Below are 23,711 nucleotides of genomic sequence, written 5' to 3' on the forward strand. Positions count from 1 at the left end.
ACTCCGCTCGTCTGCTGCTTTGCAGAGGGACACGATGTCGCAGCTTGACATTTTGCCAGTCGCTACGTTTGCAGCCCACAACGCAGCAAAGGCGATTCATGGTGCTCACGAAAAGACAGACCTACACTGACTGCGGAACTTTTGTCAAGACGGAGCACATCGTAACACACGCAGACGACACTTGCTGCGTGCCGGAAGTGCTTAAGTGTAGTAAGAAATTGTTCTTGTGCATTCTCTTTGTTACTTTCTTTTTATAGAAACAAATTAACTAACATTCCAGCTATTACAAACAACATTTGTTCACTAATAATTTGGAAAATTATTGATCATGCGCCTGGGCAGCCACTTGGATAGCTCGTCCTATTGACGTCATTAGGGCAATTGGCGCCAAATGGGTAGGGGCGGCTGAAAATTCAGCCGAGCAGTGTGCTGTGATCGGCAGCGATGCAAATTTTTAAAACCTTAGAATAAGTTCCCTGCTTTACGCGGAGTGCTTAGATGCATCAATTAATGATCAGAAGGACCTACTCTAACGATTTGTTACATTTGTACAAAATCGTCAAAATTGTTTCAGGGCCCCTTTAATGAACTGCAGGCAGTTGAAATTGATCCGTAACATCCACACTGCAATACTACTTCATGCAGCCTGTGTGTTACCTGGGGACATTAAACCACACAATTTAGATTAGACAACCACTTAAAAATCAACTGCAGTGCTGCCTACTTTAGGATTGTTTCCTTTTTTCATTTTCCTTCTTTTATTTTTGCTTCTATGACATTTTTTAAGGAGTTTAGGGCAGGCTTTTCTCTGTACATTTGTCCATTCCATTACGCTTGTCACATGTCATTATGCTGTGATCCCAGCATTATTTGACTAGTGTAGGAAAAGGATGCCATACCCCATATTTTGTGACCAAAGTAGTTTAAATGGAAGCACAATTTTTTTTTCTATCCATTCGGCATTTCCTTTATGTAGTTATGTGCATTTTTGTGCCGTTATTTTAATACCGCTGTCATCATTGCATTAAGCAATAAGGTCTTTACAGAAGATTTATTTAAGAGCTTTTCACAAAGTTGGGGGCACTGGGTGGAGATAGAGCAGTAACTTCTGACACACTTAACTGTTGCAATACATGTGTTTGGACCTGCAGGAATTGGGGAAGTTAGACCAGTTTTCTTTGTCCACCTCCTCTCGTTGCTGCTCAGTGCTTCTGTGCCCTTATGTAAGGACATTAGGCAGAGAAGTGCCGTTTCATTTTATCATGGCTATAGGCCTGCTAAGGTATCCTAACATCAGTCAATGCAACTGCATCTGCGAGTCAAGATTTTGTGGAATTAGTGTGCAAGCTTACTTTATTACCCTAATATGGGTACACTTGGAAGTACCCAAATATAACAGCTGCTGTTGCAGCTTCCCAGGTGAATAACGCGAGGGAAGCATAATCTCGACAGATTTAACTGTCGCTCAAGAAACTAAAGACACTACCAGCTGTGTTTGGAATGTACCCTTTTATTCGGAAACAAATGCAAAAGCAACCAGCAGTGACAAGCCGAAAGTAAAGCATTGGAATGCAGCTTAGTAAAATCGAAATGTGCACTTTATACGTGGTAAAATATTATCACAGTACTGTCTCACAAGTGGGCCTTCATGCAGCCAAGGGGTCAGTGCTGTACTCATGGACATCCATCTGTGGAAATGAGGGAAGAGCTAGAGGGGCAGAGCTTCGGCACTGTGTTACTGTGCCCAGTTGTACAGTGGAGTTTGACAGCGCTTTTGGCGTCTTGGAGCACCTATTGAATTGGCCTGGCTTCCATGTGCAATGGTCTCGCATTTACCCAATGCGAAAGAGAAACGAAGAAAAATAACTCGAGCTTAGCACTCAGGGGGGTGTATTTGTGTCTTATTTTGCAGTTACAAATCAGATGTTAATGCTTTCTCTTCTCCAGCTTGAACTAACCCGGATGATAATGTGGTGCTTTTTTTTTTTCGAGAATGCTCTTACTTGCGCGCACTTTGCCTCCCTAGCTTTTCCTTCATTGTCGCAGAAAGTTGCTTGCAAGTATAGTGTCCACAACTCGTTGCAGGTTATTAAAGGAAAGGGGGGTATCACCGGTGAGCTGGCTCTAAAACCTCGCCTCTCATCCTCCAGAAGTGACTTGTGCCTCTTGCATATCTGCCATGATGCCCCAGCAGCAGTGCTGCATTGCTGCTCATCACGTGATAATGAATTCATTTCTCGGCCACGGTCGTCTTGCTTCTGTTAAGATGGAATGCAAGAAAGACTTGTATGGCTTATGTTTAGGTGCACATTAACTCCTTTCATACCTTAGACAAGCTGTGTTCGGCCACAGATTTTTGGTAAAAAAGGCCAAGGACTAGCTCAGATTGTGAGCGGTACTCGGCATTTTCTAGCGGTGCCACCGACAAGTCTATTTTTATCACAGTGCTGAGTCGTGCTTTTTGTAGATGGCAGCACACAATCCATGGGACAGAAGCGAGCAGAAGCGAATTTATTATAAGGAGATGAACGTGTTGGCAACTGGTGTCATTAAAAATAATTTGGCCATTTTCAGTTAGATTTCTGAATGATAGTGTAGCACAGAAGGGGTTAAAGGACCCCCGGGTATACAAAATTAGTTTGGAACCCTCCATTATGGTGCTTCTCAGGGCCCTGGTGTTGCATTGGGATGTTAAACCCCATCAGTTGTGCTTTCATGGGCTGTCTGGTAATAGGCAGGCAGGGATGTAGGTGTGCCTTCTGCTCCCTCTCCTGTATATAGATAGCTTGCATGTGACGTCGCAGACACAGCTTCTCACCATGCTGGCCCTCCAACATGGTGGCAAGGATGTCACTGTATCCCACTAACTGCCACAGGTAAGCTGATTCAGTATCGTAGAGATGTGTTTTGAACGCTGCTGACGTCTGTGCCAGCACCACAGCAAATCTGGCAGAACGCCCTCACAAGACGCCAACAAGCACAGCTTCTCACCTTGTTGGTCGTCCAACATGGCGGCTAGGATGATGTCAGTTCAAGCCATCCATATCATGTTGAGCATATATCTGTGCACTGGTACACATCAAGGAGTAAGGAACACACAAGGGAACGTCTGAGCTGTAAAATTCTCATTAAACCTGCACAATAAATCGCTTTGTGTGGATGAGACATGCCGGAACAATGGGAAAGGGGGGGGGGGGGGCAATGTTCTCCTACTTACAGCTGAACCGAAAACTGAACTTTACAAAAGACCTAATGATGTGCAAAAACTGTTGAACTGGGTTGAGTCTAATTGCCTTCAAGCAAACATAGTTAAAGTAACGATAGTCTTTGCCATAGAAAACACTTGAATAATGAACACTGACTCTTTAATACTTCAAACTTTAGTAGCTGTCACTTGAAAAAAGTTAATGAGATTAAATTTGTTAGTTTATCTTCATGGCCAACTGCAGTGGCAAAAACACATCCACGAAACTGCACTCACTATATGCAAGAAAATTCCGATACTTTATAAACTACACCGCGTCTTCCCATTACCTCCACTTTGGACTCTCTGTATTAACTTCGTACATTTGAATATTATGTATGGGATTACCATTTTCAAACTTGCAAACCCCTCCTCTTTATTGCACGTTATTGTTGTTCAGTATATACTGTGGTTCGAGCTATGCTCTACTTGGAAAGGATGGACTTGGTTCAAATTCAATTCAGTTTATTCACCAGATAGTACCAGATGGCTACGTGGGCTAAAAGCTGTTAGATTCATGTACCCTATACTTAACCTTTTACCTGTGAAAGATAGCATTCATTATCATTTTTCTTCTTTTGCTTTACAAAATCCTGCACAAAATGATTTTTTCCCTTCAGTAAATATTACTTATTCGAATATTGCATACCTACTATGACCAACAACCCCCAACACATTGGTCATCCCAGACGGCCATACTAATTGTGACTCATTTTCCTTTTCGTGTATTGCAGTGCAGTTATAGAACAAATGGCGAACAGATCCAACATCTCGCAACATTCATTTATTTCTTGCAAAACTAACCTTGGCTCTTTCACACTTTAAAAAATTGTCGAAGCAATGCAGAAACAAAATAGATGATGCAAGTTTTGTGTTTGGTTTTGCTGTATAAGCCTACACATCAACCTGTCAGTTTGACTTATATTTTATCATTTAGTACTTTTGGCAGTCAGGCCATTGTAGCATTTCTATCTTATAAGCTATGACCAGTGTTTCTTTGCAGCAAGCCCTTTTACATTTGCTTACAGCACACAAATCATTCGGCAGCTTAATTTTTTCTTCTTTTTCTACAGCACCTTGCCTTGTTTTGGCAACCATTTATTTAGCATTCTTGGAAAGCTAGTCAGACAGTAGCAATCGATTCGTGCAAAGCTTGTTTGCAACAAGCCTCAAAAGATATTGAGAGGCTATTCGTGCAGTATTTTAATCACAATCACTGATGCCATTAAAGTTCATAATTTGTCACTGACATTTAGCTGTGCCCAATTTTACTAAAAAAAAATATTCTTGCTCTTAGTATATGTGTGTGCACTTGACTCTTTGATGTTTGATTGTGTATTTAAACTTACTATTCACATTCAAAAAAAGTTATTTGTTCACCTCTAGTGTATAGCATACTTAGCCAGACACCAGCTTGCCCAAGAACAAGTTCTTATTGAACTTGTTGAACATAGTTGAATTTTAATATGACACAGATAAGACAAAATATCAATCTAGCAGGGTAAATCTAAAATGTTTCTTGCCGATGTCAGCATATCGAATGTAACGAAGATATTATCATGCCTGATGTGACTTCATTACAATGTGGTTTGACTTACCTGTGTGTGTCACATGGCACGCACCAAGATGTTAGTCCCTGAAAGCGGTCGGCAAGGAGCTTGGTCAGGAATGCGTCCCCCAAGTGGAGCTGTCCTCTCTGCACAGGACGTGATCCGAGCGTCGGACTTCAACTTCCTGCTCGTGCTGGGCAAAGGCAGCTTTGGCAAGGTCCTGCTGGCCGAGCGGCGTGGCACTGACGAGCTGTATGCCGTCAAGGTGCTGAAGAAGGATGTCATCATCCAGGACGATGACGTTGAATGTGCTATGGTTGAGAAGCGGGTGCTGGCGCTGGCAACCAAGCCCCCGTTCCTCGTGCAGCTGCACTCGTGCTTCCAGACGATGGAACGACTCTACTTTGTCATGGAGTACGTCAACGGAGGGGACCTCATGTTTCAGATCCAGCAGTGCGGCAAATTCAAGGAGCCCGTGGCCGTCTTCTACGCTGCCGAGATTGCCGTCGGACTCTTCTTCCTGCACTCGCGCTCCATTGTGTACCGTGACCTGAAGCTGGACAATGTCCTGCTAGACCAGGATGGGCATATCAAGATTGCCGACTTTGGCATGTGTAAGGAGGGCATCCAGGGGGAGAAGACCACCAAGACGTTTTGCGGCACGCCTGACTACATCGCCCCCGAGGTGGGTCAAAAGGGCAAGTTGGGTGAGTTGGTATGCTAGCAATCATAGAAACCAAATATTGGGAAGGAACAGACGACAAAAGAATAGCACAACATGGGCGCTGTACTCACAGCTGAGAATTTGGCATGCAAGCTCAGTGGTGCGTACCCATCAAAAAAAAAGAAAGCAAGTGAGAATCTTGCAGTGATCAATTGTTAGATCGCTAGAACAGGTTTTATCAATTCTCGCATGTCTCGCTAGAAGGGATGCATGCGTGGGGGTATTGCTGGTTTGCGAGCTCTTGCCGGTAAACAAAAAGCGATCGCACGCCTACAGTAAAGCGGTACGAGTGAGCAAGTTGCAGTAATGCTTTGAGTGATAAGAGACAATATAGAGATCACTTTTCCCAACGGCCATAACTCGAATCAATATGCACGAGAAGTCTGATTATATAGTGCATGAACGCGGGCGTAAATAGACAGCAGTAAACTAGGTGAATCAGGAATTCTCTCAAACTACTGCAGTGGCAGCAACCATAGAGCAAAGCAAGAAATCGGTCTTTGTGGAAGCGCAATAAATTTTTTTTTGTAACCTCGTAAGGTTGCAGCACCTCCAGAATGATACTAGGTGATGCCTTATTCCGAAAACGTGCATTTTCTTAAACATTCCATCGCCTCTATACATGTACAGTTGGGAACATTTCACATTTGTTTCTGCCGCCGTACACACAGTAACAGGGCAGCTGTAGTGGGCCTATTGGTGATGCCCTACAACGCGTCGGCAACCACTCTCTTGTGAGTCAAGCAAACAAGGATGCTGTGAAAATGGATGCAAACCAGACAAGCACAAACTTGCAAGTCTTTATTGTTTTGCATTTACCATCTCTCATACCATCTTCCTTTATTCTACTGTATTTTTGCCATTCTAAATGCATAAATGATGGTGAATGTGAAAGTTCTGAACAGTGATAAGCTTTAATTTGTCTGGTTTTTGTCAATTTTCATTGCTCCCCTGTTCATTTGCAAGTTTCAAGTTCCAAGCATTTCAGAGCATGAACTTTTTCATTGCACCAAATAAAACGGGGTTCTTGAAGATTCATTGTGTGCTCTGATGAATGTCCTCCTGGGACCATCACCTTGAAATAGACAATGTCATGTTTGGATTTTGCGTGCCATCTATCTGCTCAGCTAGCTTATCTTGACCATGTGGTTGTAATGCGCAGGCTAAGCCTTACTTGCATATGTATTCGCACACAGATCATCCTGTACCAGCCATACGGGAAGTCGGTGGACTGGTGGGCATACGGGGTGCTCCTGTACGAGATGTTGGTCGGGCAGCCACCCTTTGATGGTGAGGACGAAGAAGAACTGTTCGCCTCCATCACGGACCACAACGTCTCTTACCCCAAGGCGCTCTCCAAGGAAGCCAAGGAGGCCTGCAAAGGGGTTTGGACCCATTTTTTGAAGTTCTAACCTGCCAATTAGTGTTTTTGTTTTGCTTCATCCTTCCTTAGTTTCTTTCTTCCTTTATTCTTCTTGTTCTTATTATTATTAAATATTTCTTTTAGGTCTGGAAGAACACAATTTTCTGACGTGTTCTCCCAAACACAATATTAATGTACGGTCAGCAACTAATTTTTTGGACGGCTGATTTTTTTTAACATGCCTGTTAATTCGGACGCTTTTGCGCCACCACCATGTACGTCACAGAGCCAATTTGTTAGGGTGGCTGAAATTTTGGACCCTGCAACCCTTCGCTGTCGGAAGGGTTATCCTTGTTGGAATTTTTGCCGTGACTGCAGGTCTGGTGCGGCATTAAAGGGAGCTACGACCACAGCCATTTTGATTATCTTGCAGGCTCAGACCAGCGCTCTCCTGTGCCAATCTGCTGGCAACCGTAGTAGTCGGTTTGTGCTGTCAAACCTAGCTGCTTGGATGCTCACTATCAAGCACAGTGTTCTTTGGTGCTGTGTTCTCCATTTAAAGGATTCACCACTATTGGCAATGGCACCGACTCCACCTTCGTCAGCCTCACTGATGGCATTGAAGCACAGAAAGCCCTACAAGTGCCTAAAGCGTTGCATAGTATGGTTCCAAAAAGTGAAACTTGCTGCTGTACAGTGGTGTTATGCAGTCAAGCATACGCAGTGTATTTTGTTGAAAGCATACCAAGAGTGAAAAGGGGCCACTGTCACGGGACATAAAATGTGTTTCTTAATTATACTCGCACGCACCCGCCATCTTCTGTCACAGTATGAGCACTGAGACGCCTAGTAATTGTACTGGCGAGCTTTTAAAGCTGCAGTAAACTCGTGTTGTAATGAAGTGAACGGGACAGCGAAAAAAATCCTATACATGACGCAGTAATTCGATTAAAGTGACTACCCTTAAAAGCTAGGAAAGTAGAGCTGACATAGCACAACTCTGTAAAAGTCTAATACACATGTTGTAAGGCACATTTTTGATCGAGCCAGTTTGGGATCAAATTTCTTGGTCACGATTGGCTCCTTTGCGCAATCTGTGACAGGCAGCCAATTACGGTCAAGAATGTCGATCCAGATTGGGCTCGATTGCGATCGAAAGTGGCCATGCGCTTTCCTAGCTATCCTTGATTGTGGTGAGAAATATATTTCGGGGAAAAAAAGAACACAGGGAAGTACCACCTTGGCACCTGGTGCTTCACTGTCTCTTTTTCTGTCCCCTTTTCACGCAATGGATTTTGCACCACAATCAAGTATACCTAGGAAATCTAAGCACGAACTTTCCCATCAAGAAGTCCTTTTGGCCATGTGACACTTGTATATGTGCAAGATTTTCAATGAAGCAAATCTTTAGTGAGGTGCAAAAAAGGCAGTCAGCTGGGGGTGCTGGGTGTGCATAATGCCTGCTCCAGTTTGTTCAGGCACTGCATGAGGTTGTGGTTGCTGCCTGTGCATTCAGGCCACGTGGAATCACGACTGCACTTTCGTTTGGCTGAGCAGCTCTTCTCAAAGCGCCTCAGTGATCCTCAGTGATCTACCTCAGTGATCAGTGAAGCAAACAGAACATATCATATAACATTGCCTATTCTACTAAAATATGAAAAAAAAATACACAGGAGCCTAAAGGTGGTAATATAAAACTAGAAAATAGATGTGATAAGATTAGAAATAACCGGTGCATAAAATTAAAATGCACTGAGACGTCTCTTGTTCATTAGCCACTCACCTCGCCTTGCTTCGGTCTGCCTGCTGCACAGTTTCTGACCAAGAACCCAGCACGGCGTCTGGGCTGCGGCTCATCGGGTGAGGAGGATGTGCGGACACACCCATTTTTCCGTCGCATCGACTGGGACAAGATCGAGAACCGCGAGGTGCAGCCACCATTCAAGCCCCGCATTGTGAGTACTGCCTCGCATCTGCCCGTCTCAGCCATTCTTTTCCAACACAGAGCAGCTTGGCCTGTATTCTCAATCGATCGCTTTTGGGGATGCATTAAGTTTTGCTCGATGTGGCATCCAGTGCAATGCCTTGCTGGAGTGATGAGCATTCTGCTCCCTGGCTTGCCAATCGGTGTTCACTGAAAGGGATCAGTTAAGAATACCGCCCAGGCAAAAGCACCAGTCACCCAATGTGTCTCCGTATTACACCACCCACAGCACCCCGAGAAGACTGTGGGCAAGGCTTGCATCTTTGTCGTCTGGCACATGTCACTGTTAGGCACAACAGCTAACTAACGTTCACATTTTCTTATGTCACCGATGAAGTCTTTAAGAATAAAGTGACTTGTATTACACATATATGATAAAGAAGGGCTGAAATTTTGACTAGGTCCCTTACATGTGACATGCACCATGCTTGTACCACCCTTGAAAGTACAGCCTCAATCACATCTGCCTAGAGCACGCCTTGGTTATGCCCACTGGAACCTGCTGGGCAACTAGCTTGTTCGTGCAGACATACGACTTGTTTGGTTCACTCTACGTGCAAGCTCTGTCAGAAGCTGTGTCAAACTTAGCCACTCGTAAACCTGTGAAACACTCCACTGTGAGCAGAAACACTGTGGTAGCCAGAGTGACAAGATGAATTTAGGGAAACAAGTGAAAGATGTTCTCAAAACAGGCCCAGATAAGCAGCATGAGCTGTGCTAAAGCAGCTATAAATAAGCGGAACGCCTTCAACAACAAATCTTTTCAGTCTAGTTTCTTATGGCAAAAATACATTTGGTACATCTTTCGGAATTGGTTCGGTAGGTGGCTAAATATCTGAAAAAGCATAGACAAAAGTTGATAAAGAAAGAATTTGTGATCTTTGATTTCAACGTTAGCCTGGCTAAGCAATGGCAACAGCTTCTGGGTTGCTCTGCTATTTTCGGATGAAAATTGCATATCTGAACGAATGCTCTTGTCTAGGCAGATTGGCAATTAGGCCTAAGACTGGAATAATGAAACTTACAATAAAAGTGGACTTAAGAATGAAAGAATAATAATCATTACAATCTTTTTTTAAACAAAAAAAGCTTGAATTCCAACAACTACAGAAAAGTAGGAGACATGACTGAAGCATTTCGCCTGCGACTCGGCGAACTCGACAATCCCCAAATTTTCTTAACTCTGCTTTTATCTATGTGGCACTGGTCATCCTGTCAATATAAATATGTGTGTGAAGAACCATGAATGGGGCTGCATAGCTGCTCGCAGAGGCCCTCCGACGCAAGGGAGCCTCTGTGCTGCTGCAGCTTGATGTTGCCGTCTCGATGTCATCACTGCGTGTTCACACCCCAAATGGGGAGTGAAGGGGAAAGCACATTGCATATTTGTGCGTATCGGGCACCCGGGAGCACTCGTCTGCATGGCAATTCGTTTACAAGGCACCGTGGGGACGGTGGTGTCAGCATTCTTTGGAGTTGTCCTCCAAGCTGTTACTGCTGAGCTGGACGCGCTCTCATTCCGCTTCAGCGCATAGTAAAACTGTAGCGCACACAAAGAACACAGGATGCAGGTAGGTTATGAACAAGCTTTTTAGACAAGTGCTTATTTGTAAACTACCTGTGTCCTTTGTTCTTTGTGTGCGCTACTGTTTTGCCACGAACAATTAACAATGCGCCCAGCTTTTGGTTCTTCTGCTGTTTCAGCTCAGCTGATCGTTGTCCAAGATTGAATCTGCATGCACGCTCTAAACGGTACAACCATATGTGGTTGGAGCCCCAGCTAAGTTAAAGGTGCTTTATAGGTGCGCATTATGTCACGCAAAACTGGTCTAGCTTAGTGCTTCGAAATGTTTATACTTGGTGTTTGCTTTACATTGAGGTGGCGCTCTTGGAAAAGAACAGTGTTTGAGTGGGATGACAGCAGCAACGACGGGATGTCTTGTCGTCCTTGGTCTCATTCTGTTTCAGTTCCGTTTCCTTCCATTTGCTATGCAGAAACCAACCCAAGTATGCAGCATCTCGAATAAAGCTTTTGTGATCGAGAAAGCGATGCGAATGTGAAACAAATTGGTCCTGTTTCACGTTTCTGTAAGAGCGTGATAAGCCACTGCATAGTGTAGGATTCCTGTGCTGTACTGACGAAGCATGCGGTACAGCTCTGGGAGGTCTTTGAGATTTTCTGAAAGGTTAACACATTTCCGACTGAAAAACAGATGCTGAGAGACGTTAAGGGTGCTAATGTTTTTCTTTAGCCAGACTTAGTGCTTGCTTTCAGTGGACCTTTAACCTTCAACAGTGAACTGAACTACTAGTTTTGGGCAAGGTCATTGCAACCTCATGCATCATCATCTCCTAACATGTTAAAGTAGATTGTTGAGGGTACAGGGCTGTGTTGCTGCCTTTCTTGGGAAGGAAATATGTGCTTACTATTCTGCCTTCGGCAGCTTGTGGCTCATGGCTTTCCATGTGGGGATAAGGCTTACAGCTTGTATTCGTGCTTATCAGTGAAAACTATCAATAGTTTTTATTCCTCTTGATTCCACATGCTTCACAATGTGAAATGCTATTCTGTTTCCATTGAGGTTCCCATAGTACGTACAGATCTGTTGATTGCAACATGCGAGTTTGTCAGTGGCAGTACCATCTGCGCCATCTGTCTATAACCAGTAACCATGCTGGTGATTGCGAGTCTAAGCTCTGAAAACTGAAACCCTCTGTCTAGGCTATGTCCTTATTGTCAAGGTACATGACTCACGGTTTTCGTGTGTACTGGCTCGATCCTGGGGTGGGCATGGGCAAATGCCGGTGATTGGGCCTAGGATTGTTGTTATTGGTGTTTGCCCACACCACCATGAGACTAAGACATCACATGTGAGAACTAAGACCCATGCCCTTCACGATGCAAATGTATTTCGAACATGAGTGCCCGATTTCTGCAGGGCTCATACTCTTGCTGATAGTGCCAGTGGTCATGAGCAGATCTCAATAGTACAATCAGTCACATGCTCATATGTGGCCATCACTATGGCACAGAGCTCATCTGAGCTTGGTATCATAATGATGTTGGACATAACAAATTCCAGCACTTCTCCAAGCATTAACCTCAAGACATTCTGTGTACTTTTGCTCTCAGTATGAGCTACAATGTGCGACCGCTTTGCCATTCGATTTAGTGGTGCAGTTCATACTGGGGAGCACAATAGTACATTCACTAGCATGTGTAAAGATGATCAGCTCTGCCTGACATGTCAATGAGCAAACTAGAATTGCTGTCCGTGGATGTGGCATTGCTTGAAGGTGTACACCACTGCAACCTGTGATCCTCTCTTGTCTATGAGCTCTGTGGTAATTTGGGGTCAAACAGTGCTGTTAGCAATTCATTCTTCAACATGCTTTCGTGGGCTTATTGTGGCTTAGCATGACTCAAACATTTTACCTCACCCTCCTGTATCCTAACATATCTGTGATATTCTGCAGACGCTTGTCATAAATCTGCTTTCGACATACTCTGCATTTTTCTACTCGTAGCAAGGGTGAAGGGTGGATGCTACAAATAGCAACATTTGGAGTGACATATTGTGTGTTCATGACACACCTGTATATATTTCTAAGAATTTTTGATGTAAATTTCTTGTAAATGTTTGTCCTTTAGACAATTCAGCAGATGCCCCATGTTATTGCAAGTCGTTCAAGTTCTAATCATAATTTTTATTAATGATAGAAATGGGGGTTAATATACATTTTTCAAATATTAATAGTATCGAATATTGACTAGTCAAATGCAGATGCATATTTTTACAGCAGGAATAATTAGTATAATTAGGTACCGCACCAGTACTGACTAGTGAAAGAAAGAAAGAAAGTTATCAGTGACAATTGGGATCATTTTTAAACGCAATCACTCATTGTCATTAAAAAACAGCCTTGAATTTCCATTCAACAATAGAGCCTGGTTGCAAACAAGCCTCCCAAGAATAAATGGCTGCTGCATGACTAGCATTCCAAAAATGCCAAATAAACGATTGCCGCAAAAGGATCGCAAGTTGTGGGGAAAAGAAAAAAGCAGCTGAAGGACTCGTGTGCCATAGCCACATGTGAAAGGACATGTTGCAGCAAAACATCACTCCTCGTAGCATAAAAAAATAATAATAAAACTTAAACTGCTGCATGGCTAGACTGACAAGAACACTAAATGACAAACTACAAGCAAAAATACGAGACTGTCATGCAGGCTTCCACCACGAAACCAGAAACAAGGATTGCATTACCTATTTTATTTCTGCATCGATTTTGTCACTTTTGTAGCAAACTTTTGCCACTGTTTCATTTCTGGTAACTTGTGATACTTAGTTTAGCAGACTGAGCACAGTAAGCAGACTTTAACAGTTGGTTGTTGCAAAATATTTGGTTAGTGTTGAACGTTTGAAAATATTGAACAGTTCATTTTCGTAAATGTTTACTGTAGCAAGGCAGAAAGTTGGGTGAATTTGTTCAGATTCATGGTGTCCTTGTCCTTGTCTTTTCTTCTGTCCGTATTTGTTAAAGTTGCGCTTTTCCCACCATGTAAGCATTTAATATTTGATCTCTATTCAAAAGTTTGTATATTTGCCCACCTGTAATAAATAAACTAAAAGTTCTCTTTAAGAAACTTAATGGGAACCAAAAATCAAGTTAATTTTAATGTAAAATTAGGTAGATTAAATGCATAACAGCCTTCTGTGAAGAACCAAAGCATGTGTACGGTATTCATGTGAGACCTGAAGCACTTATTAAACATTTTACAACTTCAAAGAATTCTAGGCAGATATTAGTCGCTTCAGCACTTACCTGAAAGAAAATGTTTTATTTTTCTGCACTCATGCTTTCAAGAAGATACTATTTTCAAATTGACCCTATAGTAATTCAAGGCTTTGGAAAGCATGACAGTGTAAGAGATGGCGTTGTTGAATAGTAAGACCCAGTAGTCGTAATAAATCTGGATACTGAAAGTTACATAATTGTGCCTTCGTTTACAGATTAAATTTTTTTTGCATAAGAAACTGTGTATTGCTAACGGGGTATTTGAAACAACTTTAACGGAAATCTTTGTTTAGGCAAAGTCCCTTGTAGTGGTTTTGCTGTACTCTTCTGTTCTTTTGTGTACAGTATACACAACCTTTTGTGATGAATGTAGAAGGGATCCTACGAGTGTTGCCCTGTCTTATACAGAGCTCTGCTAAGTATACTTGCTCTGAATTGATGCGAGGCAACAGGTAGCGGAACTAGTTGTCCAGCTACGGGAGAATTCAACTTGCCAGAGTCTGTCTTCAGAGCAGTCTCCTTCACATTGTGCTGTGTCGTGCTGTGACCAGACGCCTTTCCAGCGAAGAAGTGTGTTTTCTTGCATTTGGTTTGCAGCCCCACAATAAGTTGAGGTGAAAAGAACCTTGTTTAGTTACCAGGCAATTGGTGAAGCCAGTGCAGGCCACTTCAAGAGACCAGTTACCATGGGACTGTGTGTAGACGTGTGTGCTTAAGCAGAATACCATATAATGTTGCAGTGGTAAATTATGCTGTTGCTCTAGCTGTACGGCTACGTTTACTGCGGTAAGAGAACGGGTAAAGCCAGAAATGCCGCGAAAACATAAAAGGTGAGTAGCGTCACTACGTCGGAGTTCCCGCACCAGCGCGCCGTGAAAGTTTGCTTATTTCCACAGCATCTGCTCAGGTCTAGTGGGTTGTTTAGTAGTGAAAATTGACTATATATTTCCTAGGAGTCAAAGACCCAATCTTACGTGTTTCAAGAGCTTTTCATGTGCCAAAATGACCCACGTATGAGATAACACATTGAAATTTGCAGAATCCACTGACGAATTGGCCAGTTCTGTGACATTTTAAGAAATTAAGGGACAAAATTTTAAATTTGGGCACGATTTTTTCAAGTGATAATTAACTTGGCAATCTATAATTCACAGCCTTGAAAGAATACTGAGACAATATTAGTGTGGCTGTTTACTCTCTCTTTAACAAATGCTTGCATTACTTTTGCGGAAGCTTATAAACTATTGCAGTAACGAATTCTCTTAAAGCTTGATGTTCGGGCCCGCTTTGCATGGCTACCACAATGGCAGCCGATGCACAGCTGGGCCCATGTCTGTCCGCACCTGCGAGCGCTGTGTAGTCCTGCCAGAGATTATCACCAGCCTTCCACCTTGGGAAGTTTGTGCAGAGAGGTCTTCCAGTTTCTTCCATGTCCTTGTCTTCCTGTGCAGCACCACGCGAAGGGTGCAGTGCCTAAGGGTGTGCGAATACTAGTAATTTTTGTGGTTGAATCGAATGCGAGTCACATAGTACAGCCAGAAGTGAGTCGAATGGAATACCGTATTTACTTGCATAATGAACGCACTTTTTTTCCCGAATAATATGCGCAAAGTTGGGGTGTGCGTTCATTGTGTGGAGTAACATTCCCAGTGACTTTTTTTCGCGGCCCCCTCTAAAAAAGTCAGTTTCACCCGAAATGAGGACCATTGATTGCGATAGCAAATGCGTATGTGTAGACAGCTACACGAAGTAAGGATACTAGTTTTATCGGTCGTGTAAACTTGCAAACATTTGCTTCGACACAAACTGAGCATTGAGAACACAGCACGCACAAAGGTATGAGCCGCCATCAGCTCGGCCCCCGTCGCAGATCGCTTTGAAGATAGGGCGCGTCGCGGCCGCACAATGTGCAGTTGCTGGCTGCCGGAGTAAAACGCCGCGGCCCCTGCTCGCCATGCGCGTGACGGAAGACGGCGTGTTTCCTCCTTTCCACTTGCCTCCGTTGTACGCTGGAGGTAGATCCGTGATCGTCGGCACCCCTCGGGCGCTGTCGTGCAGTACACAGTTGCGGCCACAGTACAACGCCGCCATCCCTCCCCCTCTCCCCGGAACCTTTCGCATGACGAAAGACGGCGGGTGAGATTGAGCCACGATCATCGGCTTCCCTCGCATGCTTTCACTCATACCTACACCACGTGGCGCTCGGCGACGGCGGCGATGACCACGGCAAAAATCCGCCCGGAGCGCCCTTATAATTGCTATATCGCAATAAATATGAGACATGATCAGATTCGGTGTCCGAACACGCATCGGACACAATCGCACCCGCCGAACGCCATATCGGACGCCGACTCATACCGTGTGTCTCCTATTTCACGACAGCAAGTTCAGGATGCGATCATTATGCAAGGGAAAAAAAAGAAAGCTCGCTTTTTGACCGGAAAAGTGAGCGCTGCGTTCATTACGCGAGTGCATTCATTATATGCGAGTAAATACGGTACTTAATAGTTTACTAATAAGCAACAGCCGGTTTCTCAATTAATTTTTTTAAATGTTACTCACTTCTAGTACATTAGTTATGTTAGCTAGTCTGTGTCATTACATTGCATGTTATAGAGTGTTTTGTATTAACAGCACAAAGGCACAAATGGAACACTATGAACAAATGAACAGTTTGTTCATGTGCATATGACTGCTGTATAATTGTAACTGGTAAAGTCTGGCTCCCAGCACTACAAAGCCTGCTCTATTACGCACGTCCTATACTATGCCCACGAGGACGAAATTTATCATACTTTTGCTCCAGTGTTCAATTCAATGTTCAATTGTACACAGTTGGTGTTCTAAAATATTTGAAAACTGTTAAAAAAATATTTGTGTTTACGAATAGTGACTAATCCAATTCGAAGACCAAATTGGACCAAGTTGAATAGGACATTATTTCATTCCTTATTCGAAAGTTTTGAATATTTGCACACTCTTAGCAGTGCCCATGCTGCCATCCTCTTGTGCACTAATTATGAAATAAAAGAATGCATGTTGGCAAAGATGTCTGTCATGGTGTTGTTCACAGAAAATGGAGTAATCATTTGGCTTCTGTACTTCCTGTATGGCATTCGCTTTGTGTCGACGATCATCGTAACATAGCTCTGTACAGGCCAAGCCTTGCAGCAAACTGTTTCATACAAGGCAAAGGGTTCACACGAACATGGGCTCTTGATGTGGCCAACAGTGGTCAAACAAGTGATGTCGAACTGGAGCCACTGTTTCGACAAGCACAATTTGTCAGAGCAGGAATTGAACCTGATGCTTCCCTTGTTCACACACGCTGTTGGTCACGTCTGTTTCAGGCTGTCTGGACGGGTGTTGAGAAGGACAGTGTAGCGTGTCTTCAGCGTCTTGCTATTTAGCCGCATGCATAATTTCGTAGCTCCTTGAGGTTTACAGGAATTTGACAAATGTTGCGGTTTTTGTTGACAATGTACCTGACCACTGGGGCCACATAGGTACATACCTCCTACTGCAAACGTGTAGGCCTCTGCCCTCACAACTCGACATAAGGTGCTACCACAAGGAAATGTGTCATCCGGTCGGTGCCATTATCCTGTGGGACCATGCCTGTGGCTGTCCATCGCATCGCACGTTGTTGTTCTGTGTTGCATGTTCTGTCTGCACCTGGTAACAGTGCACGCAGCAAATGCATGGGCACGAGAACTTGTTTGGAGCTGTATGCAACCTCTCTGGCGCTCGTAGCCCAGCAAGAAAACGTCAGGCGGGCCCAGAAAAAGATACGGCTATAAGGCTCCATTGTAGCCATATGTTTAATGTGCAATAAGAGTGGGATTTGAGAAGAGACGTATGAGAGCGCTGAGAGATTGGCAGGTGGTCAGTGCAGCACTCTTGCCGGCTCTTCATTCTGCACCCAGTTCTTTTTCTTTTTTACTCTGTTAACTCAAGATGGCCTGCCAACTAGGCCCAATTATTAGTTTGATTGAATTCAGTTATGAAAAGGCAGTGCAGAAACAAAGGGCAACATGGGTCTTGTATTTCAGCACTGCCTTAGTCAAAACGCTGAACCATTTCAGTGGGATAGTGGGTCATTTCTATGGGTTCTTCTACAAGGCAGGAGGGCTCCAATAGTCATGTAACCCCATATATTCCTCCCGCAGTAGGGCATTATATATATATATGTATATATATATATATATATGTATATATATATATATATATGTATATATATATATATATATATGTATATATATATATATATGTATATATATATATATATATATATATGTATATATATATATATATATATGTATATATATATATATAAATAAACGAGAAGAAAGGGGATTAACCGAGGGGCCCGATTTTTATTAGTCGTATCATGAGAAGCCAACACACACTGACACCAAGGACAACATAGGGGAAATTACGTGTGCCTAATAAATGGAATGAAGAAACGATAAATTAATGGAAATTAAAGTGGATGAAAAAACAACTTGCCGCAGGTGGGAACCGAACCCACAACCTTTGCATTTGACGTGCGATACTCTACCAATTGAGCTACCGCGGCGCTGTTTCCCATCCACTTTCTTGGGTACTTATGTGTACTAGTAAACCCCGGGAGTGTTAGCCAGCGCCACCACTCGCAGACCTTGGCGGCGGATGTGGAACGTCCTTGTTGCGGCAGGCATCACAAGAACGTGATCTTTTTGGGTGAAGGCAACTGGTCAATAAACCCACATATGCTACCTGAAGGCAGAGCATTGGTAGAGCATCGCACGCGAAATGCGAAGGTTGTGGGTTCGGTTCCCACCTGCGGCAAGTTGTTTTTTCATCCACTTTAATTTCCATTAATTTATCGTTTCTTCATTCCATTTATTAAGCGCAAGTAATTTCCCCTATGTTGTCCTTGGTGTCAGTGTTTGTTGGCTTCTCATGATATGACTATATATATATATATATATTTATATATATATGAGCTTGCTTCTTGAATCCATTATACTTAGATTTGACACAGAAGTATTCAATTTGTGTTCTAAGCTTCAAATACTTGCATATCCTTTCAAACTAGTTTCAGCTTGCTTCAGTGGCTAAGCTGTTCTTCCATAGGGGTTTCGGGAGCAAAAAAGTACTAAAAACATGACACAGAACAAGTAGACACAGGATTCTGTGCTGACTACCAACTGGAATGTTTACTGCTTGAAGGTGGGCAGTAAACCCTAGGAAATTTAAGGCGAAGAAAACTGAGTAAAAATTTTAATCACTCAAAGTTCAAGGCACATACTGCAGTAATCGCTAAGGTAAGTGATTTCTCTTGGCTCTGATACATGACAGCCCACTGTGATCATTTGCCAAGAGCAGGTGTAAGCCAGTGTTTCAAAGCATGTGCAACGTGAAGGCTTATCACAAGCAACAGACACAGGAAATTTGAGGGCATTTACTATTCATCGTAGCAGGCCGTTGTGTGTTAGATTTCCTTACGTTGGGCTTAGCGATAGAGAAATGCCATCTGTCCGATTTTCTTCATTTTTCTTCACCCTTTTAATATTTGTAGACCACTTTCCATGCAATAAACCTTCCACTTAGTAGCCAGTGTAGTGTCCTGTGTTCTCTTGTTCTGTGCCCCGCCTTTAGCTCTGTTTGCTCCCAAAACATGTACCAGGTTAGGTTGCCTAGTTGCGTTATTTCTATGGTGCAGTCAGGTGTGCCCTAGGCTGTCCAAAACACTGTGCGCTCATACATGTAACAAATGCAACTTTTAAGTCCTCTCTACTAAATTTCACTTGACCTGGCTGCTAAGTGGTTTTGTGTCTGCCGCTGTCTCTCAATCACAGTGTGGTAGATTATATAGCACACTACATCCCAAGAGCCATTGAGCTGGCAGTCATCGTTGTGAAGAGAGATATGCTTAACTTAAGCTTTTGAATGGTTTAAACATACCTGATAAAGTTAACTTCTTTCCCTGAAAAAAAGATAGGCAGCAGTTTCCTGGTAAAGATTGCAGCCAAAGCTTGTGCCAGTACATGCGAAAGGAGGTGACTTTGTGAGGTTTGGTACTTGGCTTGTTGTTTGCAGTTAGGAAGGAAGTAGGATTCTGGCTGAACAGAATATCTTTCATCTGTCTGTACACTTGTTGGTGGCTTTCCCCCTTTCTATTTATGTGGGAATGTGAAATGGACTATAGGTGCTTTGCAGTGAGGCATGGTACAGTCGCCGACCCTTTATTCGGACCTCACGGGGACTGTGGACATGTCCAAATAAACAGGTGTCCGAGAAAGCAGATTAAGCAAAAAAAAAATCCTTTATTTCTACCTACTTATTCGAGCTCGGCAGTAGGCTTGAAGAAATAGTGATTGCGCCGTTGCACGCTGTTCCGTTTACACGCAATCAGATAAGCCTGAATCTTGGAGAGGGTCGTACAGTCACTATAGGCAGCTGAAAGCGCAGTCACTGCTTGTACACGCTCCGCATACAATGGCAGCGTAGGACATAGTGTGTCAGCTTCCGACTCGGAGTCATTGTCCGGTGGTGTAGCAGAAACCTGACGAATGATCTCACCATCGTCAATTTCTGCGCATGTCAGTACAGCACCTGTGAAACTGTCAAATGAGACAGTGTCCGGAATCGCAATGCAACCACTGCGCAGGTCTCGGCAGAACATTTTCGGTGTTGGTAGGGAGCATATTGGGAGGCGACAAACCCTAGGCCTTTCGGCACCCGCTTGCCAGCATTCCCCAGCGCAGTCTGCGCGGGCACTGTCGGCACCATTAGACACTTGGTGCGGTGTTTCCGTATTCTGTGTTGGATCACTGAAACCCCGACACAGCACAGAAAGCAAACACCACCATGCCGTCATGCCGACACCAGTCACACAAACGAAAAACGTGGCCGGCTCGCAGCGTCGTGCATGAAAAAAGAAACAAATCAGCTGCTGGATTGTCTTGACATGGCTTACTAAGCTGAGACCGGAACTGCTGTGACCACTCTATCAAACCAGGCAGAAACGATGTAGATGAGCGGGCATTTGCAGTTGCGCCACTTCGTGGGGCAGCAAGGATGCTCCGTTAAAAACAAAAATGGTAATCAGCAAGTCGAGCCAATGCCTTGGTCGAGCCATGCACTGGTCAGTGTCGGTGCATGGTGCTCTCGATCGAGTTGGCTCAAGGAGTGTCTGAAAAATCAGACGAGAGGTTTCAAGGTGTACAAACTTTCGGCAGTTGTCATACATTATGGTCTATGGGGAGAATGGTGGTGCTGCGAAGCAGACTGAATAATCGAGCATCTCCGAATTTTTGGAGTCCAGAAAATCGGTCGGCAACTGTATAGCACTGTCACATTGACTCGTACATTATCCAGATTCTAGCGCCTTAATTGAGAAGTAGATTAAAAAGGTAGTACCTCCCTCAAACACAGCACATTTCACGCAATTTTCATCACAATGGCCAAATTAGCTGTTTCTTTGCACCCGTGAGAATCTACATATGATGTCATTAGACTCAATTCTACAGTTCTAGCAGCATTATACAGCTGAAGCTATAGATAGCATCGCATTTTATTATTTACAGCCCTCGTGTCACATAATCTATAGCTTTAAGGCGCTATGGCTCCTACATAGAGACCTATGTGAGATTTACACTCCAGCCTGTATAGAAACATACATGCGAATAATTCAGCTCAGTCTAAGTGCCACTAAGGCTTGCTCGTAAACACAGCTATCGTGAGCAATTGTCTTGTGCCAATTTCGTTTTAGTAGTATTTCTGTACCTTGATAATGAGACTTTGTGTAAAGACATACACATGACAGAAAAAGCACTCTTCCTGTAAACTGCTGTTGTATATTGTTTAGTAGATATTGAACAGAGCAAAACCTCACTTATGCGTTTTGGAAAAGAAACTCAAGAGAAAACTTACTAACCAGGAAAATGTGTGATCTGAAGTCACTAAAATTTACACCCACACAACTTGAGACAAAGTGTGTCTAGGATCACTCAGACCTTACCAGCTTGACATGCGTTGTCATCTCAAACTGCAGCGATTTTCTTGGTCGATATGTCATAACTTCCCCTCAAAATGCCTTTCCCGAAAATGCTGCTGACCCAGGCCACATTCGAGGAGCACGTATGTGAGGTTTCCAAACCTTTAAGCTACTTGATAGCGTACACTTGCTGCAAATCCTCAGTGCAATTTGTGTTTGGAATTGTGTGCTTTTGCGTCTTGTGCATCCTGTTAAATGCATATTATTGTTCCTAGTGCTTCGTTGCAGTTGCTATCGCAGGTTGCTCTGTGGTGCACGTGCACATTTAACAATACTCAAACCCTGTACTAAACAGGTATCACTGCTCACATATTGTGGCAGGACTTAAACAGGGCGGAAAGTTATGACAGATTGTATTTCATTTTTTTTTGTTGCATTCTGCCGAGTATTTGTAGTTTCCACACTCACCAGAGAACTCTGATGATGGCACTATATGTAATAATTAGCTTCAGTAAGAGACCAATGCACACCTAAAAATGCTTGGCAAATAATCTTTCTGGCAATATCTCTTATAATTCTGCTCGTAAAGAGATAAAGGGTATTGTGGAAAGTAGCGTCAAGGCCTTTCCTTGTTTTCTTCTTCTTTCCCTTGGTTGTTTTCTAGCTGATGAGCTAAGCTAAACAACTGGAAATTGACATGAAGTGCCTTTTATCATAGGGCAGGACTAAATCGATCGAATTACCCATTTGGCCGAATTAAACAAGGTCCAGAAAAAATGTCAGAACACGCTGTGGATTCATTTGCAGCAGTTGTCCAATTCTAACAGGCCCCCAAATTGAATGAGTGCCTGCTTTCTGTGTGTCCAAAGTATAAAAGTAACGGAGAAATGACAGTAAAGCTCCTAAACAAAGTGGAAATCGGGTGCGCGTTAGATTTCTAACACGGACCAGATTTTTTAGCAGGAAAAATGGGCACTGGTCTAATGAGCTGCACAGGGGTGGCCAGTTTCATACAAATCAGCTTCGCCAAAATACAGCTGTGTTTTGTGGCCAAGGATGCGAATGAAGTTTCCAGTCCAATTTTTTCATGAAAAAGGCACATATTAGAATCGGGCTAGACCCGTAATCAGACGTGAGGTACCGATATTTCTTGAAAATCTTCCTAGGGCAGACCGAAAATAGTCTTTTTTAGACAGGCTTTTTTTAATAGGCCTTTTAAAGAAAATAGACCGCTGTGTCTAAAATGCGGTCTCTGAGTGCTGACAAAGAGCTGCCATCTATGTAGTAGAACATGAACGCTGAATAACCACGGCCTTTAAGTGCTGAAAAAGTGCTGCCATTTGTCTAGTAAAGCACAAAGTGTGCAATAAACCTGGCTTTCCAGTAGTGACACTGTGCAGCCATCAATGTAGAAGAAAAAGCGGACATGCTCCATTCATGCAAATCGCTTTAAAAAGGGCCATATTGCCATGAACGAGTTGAGCTTGTCCAAAACGCTTAAAGGGTTAATATTAATAGTGAAGCCATTCTGTGATTGGTTAAACATGTTTCAGAACCCCTTCAAGATCCACACACCTTTCCCTAGGATGGCTTAGAATGTTGTTACTGCAGGGTTGACCAGTACACTGACTAGGTTGGGCACTAGGAGTGCTTTTAGGTAGTGGTCACTGCATTGCATGTCACAGTGGTAAAGTGAAGCATGGTGAAGTGACTGCTGGTGGGTATGCCGTTGTTACATGCCGAATGTTGCGCCACGTAGGATGACACATCGGAAACGAAGGAGGTCCATATCTTGTGCTAAGCTCATAACAGTAAATCTCTGCTGGGCAGAATTTGAGCCTGATTGGCCTAGTGGTTTAGTAAGAGCATCTACATGCATGACATGTAACACACCAAAATTTAATTTTAATTTTTGCATGCATGCCTGAGTGGCACAACAGTTGGTAAGAGAGACTGTTGACAGTCGCAGTCCGGTATGTGGTGACGTTCGGTATGTGGTGACGTTCGGTACAGTGAAGTGATGTTGGGATCTGTGCTTTTTCTTGTGTCGTGCAGTGACCCG

At 43.4% G+C, this 23,711-nt stretch overlaps 1 protein-coding gene across 3 annotated transcripts in view; it reads left to right on the forward strand.

Moving 5' to 3' along the window:
* LOC142590555 (protein kinase C, brain isozyme-like) overlaps window positions 1-23,711 on the forward strand; it is a 224,818-nt gene that overhangs the window by 172,532 nt on the left and 28,575 nt on the right. For 2 of the 3 annotated variants that reach the window (XM_075702760.1, XM_075702759.1), the window contains exons 8-10: window positions 4,949-5,479; window positions 6,715-6,903; window positions 8,696-8,836. In XM_075702760.1, the coding sequence (XP_075558875.1) occupies window positions 4,949-5,479; window positions 6,715-6,903; window positions 8,696-8,836 (861 nt within the window). Of the gene's footprint in view, window positions 1-4,948; window positions 5,502-6,714; window positions 6,904-8,695; window positions 8,837-23,711 lie in introns of those variants that run through there. The other variant, XR_012830180.1, reaches the window with a different exon arrangement.

This window comes from Dermacentor variabilis, chromosome 8 (genome assembly GCF_050947875.1).
Source record: "Dermacentor variabilis isolate Ectoservices chromosome 8, ASM5094787v1, whole genome shotgun sequence".
Lineage (NCBI taxonomy): Eukaryota > Metazoa > Arthropoda > Arachnida > Ixodida > Ixodidae > Dermacentor > Dermacentor variabilis.